Source organism: Sinocyclocheilus rhinocerous, unplaced genomic scaffold (assembly GCF_001515625.1).
Source record: "Sinocyclocheilus rhinocerous isolate Xijiao unplaced genomic scaffold, SAMN03320098_v1.1 scaffold253, whole genome shotgun sequence".
NCBI classification, from domain to species: Eukaryota; Metazoa; Chordata; class Actinopteri; order Cypriniformes; family Cyprinidae; genus Sinocyclocheilus; species Sinocyclocheilus rhinocerous.
This window is the reverse complement of record NW_015627238.1, coordinates 390,092-400,192: the sequence shown is the minus strand read 5'-3', so window position 1 is coordinate 400,192 and position 10,101 is coordinate 390,092. Positions and strand designations below refer to the sequence as shown.

General features: G+C 36.2%; 1 protein-coding gene across 1 annotated transcript in view; it reads left to right on the top strand.

Moving 5' to 3' along the window:
- Positions 1-10,101, top strand: part of nrxn2a (neurexin 2a) — a 431,782-nt gene that overhangs the window by 153,534 nt on the left and 268,147 nt on the right. Inside the window, exons 8-9 of the mRNA XM_016532627.1 lie at positions 5,007-5,308; positions 7,930-7,953. Coding sequence (XP_016388113.1) covers positions 5,007-5,308; positions 7,930-7,953 — 326 coding nt within the window. The remainder of the gene's footprint in view (positions 1-5,006; positions 5,309-7,929; positions 7,954-10,101) is intronic.

Here is a 10,101-nt window from a genome sequence, read left to right as displayed (position 1 = left end):
TATAACACAATAAATATATGCATAATGAATTGTTCATAATGTCTACAATTCGTGTGTTATAATGAGAGGATTCCTGAGCACGCACATTTCAGCACTGCATTGCTCAACGCTGCAAACACGTGTAGCCAAATAGAAACTCTGCTTGCACCTGTTAATTGTTTATATTTTATATTATTTCATGTTGCTTTTGTGCAATAGATGAATAACAATTAATTTGTTTTAGATATTTTATGATTAGATATTTCTATTTTGCGGGAGTCCCGTGAATCATTTTATTCTCCCGCATCCCTCACACACACGAGTTTCTACTCACCCGCACCAGCACTCGCCCATCTTGTCCCGCGTCGCACTCTGTTGCATCGGGTCTCGCAGGAGCAGGTCTTTAATCTACTGACAGTGCGTGTACTACATCCTTTTTTACAATCTCTAGATTATAAAAATCTAGACTTGTAACTATACTGTAATTACTATTTTAAAAATTATAAGGCTTTAAATTACTCCGTTACTAAAAAAGTAATCAAATTACAGTAACGCGTAATTACTAAGTAATGCGTTACTGCCCAATACTGGTCATGTTAATCAAAGAACAAAAGACAAAGAAAATCACTTTCTGCTCTTGACTGAATACTGGATGTGTTGTGTTATTTTACATTTGATTACTTTAATTTCTGTAGTATTTCTTACCTGAATAAAAACTTTCTTAACTTGAAAAATTTAGTTTCATAGCTCTCTTTATTCTATTGCATTTATTTGTGCTGTTGTTTGAATTTTTTTTATTTGTTCTTATTTTATTACTGACTTTTTACTTGTGTTTTTTGTTTATGAAAATAAAACTTTGCTTTGAAAAAAAAAGTAGATTTTTGTTTGTATATGCTGTCAATTATAGTTCTTAGAAAGAAAATCAGAATCGGCAAAAATCGGTATCAGCAGATCACACTAACAAAAAACCGGGAATCGGAATCGGCCAAGAAAATTGCAATCGGTGAGTCTCTAATGTTTACTATTGTCCTTTTGTTTACATTGACACACTATTCTCCTATTTGATACTGTAAAGCTGCTTTGACACAGTCTGTATTGTTAAAAGCGCTATATAAATAAACGTGACTTGTGTTAACTCACTCTCATGTTGTTCTTGCACGTCAAGCACGCTTTTAAACGTCCGTGAGCTGCAAGGTGTGCATTATTATTATTATTATTATTATTATTATTTCCCATTTCATATTTTATAGTTAATTCCCATTTCATTGCCCACGTCTTGTTTTTTTAAATGCAAAAACGCATTCTCTGTGAATAGCCGCTTAGGACTTAGCTCACGTGAATGAAGCGCCATCTACAGGTATTTCCCTAAACAACCACAGGTCAGATTTTCTGGCACAGAATGAGAGCTTATTAAATCAGGAACACGATTATTTATTTTTGCTAATTATTATTTTATTTTAGTTAGTTTTTCAGTAATTGTTGTTAGTTTCGTTTAGTTTTAGTTTTTCATTTATTTAGACATTTAAATTTAATTTCAGTTTACGCAAATGTTTTTTGACCAATAGTTTTAGTCTTAGTTTCAGTTTTCGTTTACGAAAATAACCTTGGAGCTAAAACTGTCGTTATAATATTACAACAGTGGGCCTTACAGAGTTAAACCTACCCATACCACCAAACATGTCCTTAACCTTACCTGTATCCCATCCCAATAGCAGCAAAAGTGTTTTGCAATACAATATGAACACTAAGTACATTGTACTTATCTTTTGATGTAAGTACATTGTAGTTAAGGCCACCTAATATAAAGTGGGACCTTCTATTCTATTCTATTTTATTCCTCACTCTACAAAGATACAGTTGTATTCAGAAGTTGTCAAAAACAGCAGTATCAAAATCTAATTCCTGCATGACAAACAAACAACTATCAACTGCTTATGAAACTGAATTTGCTGCTTTAACCTGAATGATCCGCTCCTGTCACGCTATCACCTTACAGTTGGGCTTCCCTATAAACATGTAAAACGATTGACAGGCAGAAAGCACCTCACAGTCTTCTGATTGGTGAATCAGAACAAATCTGACTATAGTATGGATATTTTATATTCCATAAAAAATATTAGACACTGCACCTTTAATGCAAACAAAGCTTTCTGTTTGCCAATATATTTGAGTCACAATTAATTTGTTAGAAGCGTTGTTACTATCTGAGAACATTTGTTGCTGCAGCGGTAACATCTGAGGCACTTTCAAGATGCACTTTTGAAAAGTTTAAAGATTCTCTGATATTGTTGAGTCCCATCATGTCATTGTTAGAAACATTACCTTATACTTAGTCATAGCCCTGTGTTTTGTGGGTCATATTCTCTTTGCGTCACCCTGTAGTCAGTGAGAAATTGAACAAAAAAAACTCTTAAGCACACATGGCTCAGCAGGCGCTTGGTTTCTGTCATCTCTTAAAGAGTTCCTCTCTACGTGGTAGGTCTGCTTGTTGTGGAACACGCTCTGGCTGTTTATTCTCCACTGAACCAAATGGCACTATGATAAGATTCTGCCGCTGTAATTTTGCAAGGTCACATTTCCTTGGTGAAGATGTCTGGTTGGTTGATTCGTGCCCAATCGTTTCTTTCCTAACTGATGGTCTGAGCCTTCTTGCTTGATGAAATATCACAAGTCTTCAAATTAATGTTATGCTCTGCTGGTTAAACCTGGAATGGAATATTTCATACTATTTTTAGCAGCTGAGCAGGTTATGTATGCATATCTGAAGGACGAATATTGCTGTTCCGGTGCTGTAAAACAAGATTGTCTGAGATGTGTTGGCAGAAACTTGATAGATTTTGTAGACATGTATCAATTAGATGAAAAATGACTTCATCTGGTGTCATAAACAATTTGGTCTGCCTCTTAAATTGAGTACATATAGGACCCCAGGAGGCTGTTTGTAATGCCTGATTGAAAGCCATAAGAATTGGTGTGGTTGTGTATGGTGTAAGTTAAGTTAGCGTTCTATGCTATGCTAGTGGTACTATATCTTTCATTTAGTCATTATTTTGTCAAGTCATATTCATTAATTTTAGTAAATTTTACTAAGTTAGCATGTGAGTTTAGTCGAAATAAATAACATTGTAGTAACTTTGTTTTATTGTGTGCAGATGCTAGATTTAAAATTGCATTTACACTATCGTTCAAATGTTTGGCGTCAGTAATTTTTACTTTTACTTTTTAAAAGAAATTAATACTTTTGTTTAGCAGGGACATTGTAAACTATTGAAGCCCATTTCCGCCACTGAATAAAAAAATAAAAAAGGTAACTGTGACTTTTTATCTCACAATTCTGCCTTTTTTTCTTGCAATTGCGAATTTACATCTCGCAGTTCTGACTATTTTTTTCTCAGAATTGTGTGCTATAAACTCACAATTGCAGGTTATAAAGTCTGAATAGGGGTATATAAACTTGCAATTGTGAGAAATAAAGTCAGAATTGCGAGAAGTTTATTTTTTCTCACAATTGCGAGTTTATATCTCAATTCTGAGGAAAAAAAGTCACAATTGCGAGTTTATATCACGCCATTCTGAGAAAAGTCACAATTGTGAGATATAAACTCACATTTTGACAAAAAAAAGTTAGAATTATGAGTTTATATCTCACAATTCTTTCTCAGAATTGTTTAAATCTAAAGAAAGTTTTTTTTCTCGCAATTGTGAATTTATATCACGCAATTCTAAGAAAAAAGTCAGAACTGCGAGTTTGTATTACGCAAATACAAATAAATTAACCTGTTAGGGTTTCAGTTTACTGATGTTCATTCACTGTTTAGCTTCAGCTCAAGCAGATTAGTTTCTGACAGACTATGATTTGGAATATTTGAAATAAACTCTTTCCAAATTTATTTGTGATTGTTAATATCTTGCAGTCTGTTTTTTTTCTTGTCATTTTCTTCAACAGTATGTTAAATGACCATAATTTAATTATAACCATGATTTAACAGTAATTTTGTTGACTAGATTAAAACTGCCTGAGACTTCAACACTTTCCGCTGTGCTGTCTAGCTGTTTTGAACACATCTTATGTGAACACTCTGCCTTAAGAATCGTGTCCAATTGGGGTCAGACTAACCCAAAACTAGGCTAATTATACAGGGCTTCCCTTTACATCACACAGGCAACCCAATGAATATTCGAGTTTGAAAATCTGTAGTATTGCACATCCCAAAAGATTAACAGGTGGTGTGGGCTAGACATAAGGCCAGAAAATAAGGGCAAAACTAACAAGCTGTCTGTGAAAGTGATGATTTTTAACAACCTAAAATAACGAAGATGAGATATTTTGACAAGCAGCCTCCTCAGTCGCCTATTTTCTTAATGACTGTATTTTGAAACTCTACCTCGTTCATCAAAGCTTTCACATCTTACAGTGGCGTTTGCAAATCAAACCGTTATTTAAAAGTGTGGCTGTGTTTTATTTCAGATTATTCCTGACAACCCATTTTCAGCTCGCAGTTTAATTTCAGGACGGCAAGCTTTACATGCATAAATGACCTTCACGATTAGCTGATGCGAACGGCGCTGGGGGAGATTACGCTCATTTACATGTGTGACACACTCACCTCTGCGGTTTATGTCTACGGGAAGCGCGAATAAGGAAACGTGGTAATCCAGTGAGATTTTCTCATGTCAAAGACATGTACAATGATTCATGCTTGCAGCTGTCTTGTACTGTTAATTTCTGGTTCGTTTATGCTACATTTGAGCCAGTGGCCTTAAACCCCTCATTAGCCAAAATCACATCAAGGCTCAAGTCCTGCCTGAACATTTCTGGGTTGTAAAACCCACTATGAGTATTTTACATGCATTTCCATTTCATTAATTCTTTGTTTCCACTTGTTCATCCTTAAATGTTTGGTTGGTTCTGTGCGAGTCTATAAAACTCAAAAAATATAAAGATGAGTCAGTTCTCATACCATCGGTCCAAATCCATCCCAGCTCTAACGACCTTCCTTTGCCTTTTTCTATCTCCCTTCAACAAGGCCAAGTGGAGTCAGTGGCCACATTCAAGGGTAATGAGTTCTTCAGCTACGACCTGTCCCAAAAGCCCATCCAGAGCAGCACAGATGAAATCACCCTGTCCTTCCGAACGCTGCAGCGAAACGGCCTCCTGCTCCACACCGGCAAATCCGCAGACTACGTCAACCTGTCTCTGAAAAGTGGGGCCGTGTGCCTGGTCATCAACCTGGGCTCTGGTGCCTTCGAGGCTCTGGTGGAGCCATCCGACGGCAAGTTCAACGACAATGCCTGGCACGTGGTCCGCGTGTCCCGCAACCTGCGTCAGGTAACGTTCACCTTTGCGCATCGTGGCTTCACAGGGTGCTTCATTTGATGTTTCTAATATGACTATACTTTGGTTGACTTGTGTTATTGTATAAAGTAAATGTATGAATGCATAATTGCATTATTAACTGTTTGAAACTGATGTCTGCACAAAAGTAATTTAACTCTTTGAGTTTTCTGATTGGCTAACAAGTGGAGGTCACAATGAGATTGTATTTTGATGTTCACAGATGGGATGCTCACAACAGGTATTTCAATGAATTTGAAGTGTGCTAGTGTGAAAAAATCGCTACAGCAGTTTCACGTCAATGTAAACCTTTCATTTAGCTATAAAATGTTTCTTCTGAAATGACTGTTATTTCACATATGATTTTAGCTTTAAAATCCTGCGATACCAAGAGTATATCGGTTGTAATAAAAAGTTAATTTTAGACTGCAAGTTTGCACACTGAGGGAAGGGGTCATTTTAAAGCGAGCAGCCAAATGTACTTCCCTTTAATTAGGCTGTTAGCAAAGGGAACTTCATGGTCAAGTTATTTATTTTTTAAACCCAACAGGATGTGTCATTTATATATTTACAGATTTTGCAGAAATGAGTCCTAAAACCTATAAATAAATTTATTTTGTTCATTTATTTATTTATTTTTAACTTCTGGTTCCTGAAGTCAGTGGATTTTTTCAACGGGTTAATGATTAAATGCCTGAAATAAGGTCTGTGGTTTAACACAAGCTCATAATATTTTCTAATTTTATTCTATGACATTAAAATGCGCCAATAATACAATTTTATATGTCTTGCTCATTTGCTAACAAATAGCCAAATGGGACTACAAAAGAAGTTAAGAAGGGACATTAAACATCATGATGTCAAATAGGAAAGATAATTTGCTTACTAGTTCACTTTTACAGCCTTGTTGTGTTAATACTTGTGCTCCTGCAAACTATCCTAACTCAAACTTTACAATTTGTAGATTTGAAATAGAAATTAAAAGAGTTGACGGAAATTTGTGTTGGTGATGTTATAATCATGAGGCCTATGCTATGCGTATTTAGGCTTCAAAAGTTTATTTGTAAAGATCTTGATGACCAAAACATGCAAGAATCATGAACTTTTGTTGGTCCCAGAGCTTGTTCTCTGCAAAAATCCACAAGACTATGGAAAGATCCTTAAAAAAATCCAGATAACATTCTGATTCAAAATAAAGTGCTCACTTCTGAATGGAATTTACCTCGAGATGAACTGCACAAAGCCCAGACTTAATTGGAATCAGATGGTCTCACAGGTGCTTTAGTGGCCCAGGCAGTTGTTTTGGAGCTTGTCTACCTAACAATGCTAGCCGTCAGAGACTTAACAAGGTAATTTGTAACTCTGATAGCAAAATAGATTTACATTTTAAGCAGTGAGCAAAATATTTCTGTTGTTGGACTCTTGGAGGGCTTTCAAGAATCTTCTTCACTGCAGGATTGAAGTACCATTAAGCCACAGGCTCTTCCAGACATAGACGGCGGTGATAATTACCTTCCAGTTGTTACTAACCAGTACGGATGTGTGTGTGTGTGTGTGTGTGCGAGTCCCTGTTGAAGAGGAGTGTTTTGATTTGGCGACTCCATTCAAGTCCAGACTGCACCGCTCTGTTTTGCCGTGATTAAATCCACGACGGTGAATAGGCTTCAATTACGCCAGCAAAATAATCTGTCCGCATTCAGCAAGCTTTCCATCTTGTGGAGAAGGGGGAATGTTTACTATTTATCATTTAACCTAAGAGAAAAGGGGTCCCTCTATCACAGCCTTCAAAAAAGCAGCATTCATAGTCGAGGCTGTTTTTTTTTTCAGTGCCATTATCCTGATTGTTTTCAATCCGTTAATGCTGAAATATGATTATATGATAGGGCGCATCGTACAGAAACACACTATGCCTGCTTGCTTCTGCCGCCGCTGATTATTTCTCCATTTGGCTGCCGTAACCTTTAGCTCAAGTGTTGCTTACAGAGCCGAGGGCGCACCTTGCGTCTGTTAACAAACGAGCTGTGTTTTTGTTCTGCCACGACAAATTACGAAAGTACCGGGCTTGGCGACGACGAGCAGGCATAAATGAGCGCATAACGGGTGTTGACATGTTTGCTTTTGTCATTCATTTACCTTAAATAACGAGTGAGTCGCTACTGCTGCTGTCATTCTTTACTCTAACGCTGCTGCCTCTGCAAGATCCCTCCTTCAAAACCCTCCCTGAACCATCTTGTTTGACAGATTAGTTGAATTCTCTCTCTCTTTTCTCTCTTACTAACACTGAAGCCTCTAAGTGGATTTGTCATTGTTTATCTTCTGCCTTTACCCCTTCAAATACTAACACGAAAACCTCCATGGAATGTGAGCCATCTGTTTGCCATTGACAGTGTCCAAAGAAATTAGGTATAAGCTAACAGATTTGAACAGCTTTTTTTTCCTCATTCTTCCTTGGAAGATATATTCTAATGGAGGGCGGAGAAATTAAGTATAATTTCGTGGTATGGTTAAATTTGCTTTCAAATTGTTAGTAAGTCATTTTCAATCATTTTAAAGCTTCTGTGGAGTTTATGGTATGTAATTTTACTCTCCCTCCTTGTTTTTATCTTTTTTTGAAGCGCGCAGGGGTTGGACTCCCTACGGTAAACAAACTGCATTATATGGTAGATATCACATTCTAATTTGTCTAGTTTGGTTTGGCCCTTTCTTTTTATCTCTTTTTGCTTTTACTGTGCAGAAATGACTACAGAAAAGTTTAAAAATGGCATCAATCCCCAGGTGCCATGCAAAAGTTCATTTTTTGCCATTTGCAGTTTATGTACATTGTTTTTTTTATAGCACTCACAATCCCCTCACCCATAATCTTATTAAAATGCTTTTTGTTGTATGAGTTCTATCATCGATAACACATCCTATTTGGCTGAGAGTTTCTACGGTGGGCATAAATGATGCTGTAAGCTGCTGACTTCAGTCTGGGCCACACTATGGCTGATACTGGATTTGTTTTCTCAGACAGAAAACATATTTTTATGCTTAATGTAAATCCTTATGTATTGCTCCAAAACCATATCCTCAAACTTGGCATTTACATTAAATTGCATGTTAATCTAAAATATAAATTGCCCAGTGTCAGTCAATGTAAAAGGGCAGAAGGTGCTCTCTCAAAGCATTTCGTAATTTCTGAGATAAAAGAAACAATCAAAAACAAACATTTGACTGCAGCTCTTGTGCAGCGTTTCTGTCCACCTGCTCCATTTTCCCTCATTCTCCCCCTTTGATGTTGGTTTTTATTAAATGTTGCAGCATCTCATACAGAGATTTCGGTGCACTGTATGATGTAGCATTTAATAATACTGATTTTTGATCGGAAACTCCCCTTAATATGCAATGTTCTCAAACATTGTATTCATATTTGCCAAGTGAATCAAGAACAACAGGAGAGAAGGGCAATGAAGGCTTTTATTTGTAGATGCAACTGCATTAAATTTATCGTTAATAGCACAATATATGCCCTATGCAATAAAAAATGCAGAAAACTCTACTCTTTAAACTTTGTTGCAGACAGATGATTTCAGTGTGAAGCTTAGTTGATTATAATGGGAGCCATTTAGTTTTGATACGTCATGAAGGTATGGTCTAACTGTGGGTTGCTTATGGTTGCCAAGCAACATCTTAACTCCAATTAATATAGAATTCAACTGCATGAGTCTGTTATATTTCAGTGGCTTCAAACGTGACTAAAATTGTCATATTTGTAATGTATTATTCTTTTCAGTCTTGTTTTTAACTCAAGCATTGCATAATGTAAAATTATCATATATAAATATGAGTAATGATGTGAATGATCTTCCTTTTTGGTTTGCATCCTTCATTTTTAAAGTATTTATTAAACTTACTAAATTAAATATTCTATGACTATGACTATTGAAAAAAAAAAACTTTGACTTTGTCTTTAAGTGATATAGAATTTCTCTGTGAGATAGGATTTTGTACATATCACCCCATAAATACAATCAGATAATAATATGTTGGTAACACTTTAGTACAGGGACCAATTCTCACTAGTAACTAGTTGCTTATTAGCATGCCTATTATTCTATATCCCTAATCCTACCCAATGCCTAAACTTAACGACTACCTTATTAACTATTAATAAGCAGCAAATTAGGAGTATATTGAGGCAAAAGTTGTAGTTAATGGTTTGTTAATGACGAGAATTGGACCTTAAAAGAAAGTGTGACCAATATAAATAGGTTTAGATGTTTACACTTGTTAATGTTAAAATGTACAAGCCCTTCTGTTTTTTCCAATTTCCAGTTGCCTCACACTTTAATCTGAAAAGAATGACCTCGGGCAGACAAACTGAGGTGTTCTGCTTGAGCACAAACACTCACTGTTTATATGAATTGAAAGTGGAAAATGACAGAATTGGATAAAAATGATTGTGGCTGCCATACAGCTGTAATTGACCCTCTGTCCAGGGAACAGAGAAAAAACTGACCTCCCCTTACCCTTCTCTTCCTGTGGCAAAAGAGTACATCTTGTTTTCCTCATGCGTTTCGTTGTATTGATTTTTGTCATTAATTTCTTTAAGTAGCTGATGACATGTGGCACTTTTTATCCAGCATGTGCGACATGTTGTTTTGCATCACTGGACTTGCACTTTGTATACCGTGTTTTTAAATTTAATACGCAGCTTATACGCCATTATGCACCTGCATAATTTGCTTCCACTGCACGTGTGGATAACTATTTTTGTCGATGTTGTGTGGTGCTGTACATTGATTTTT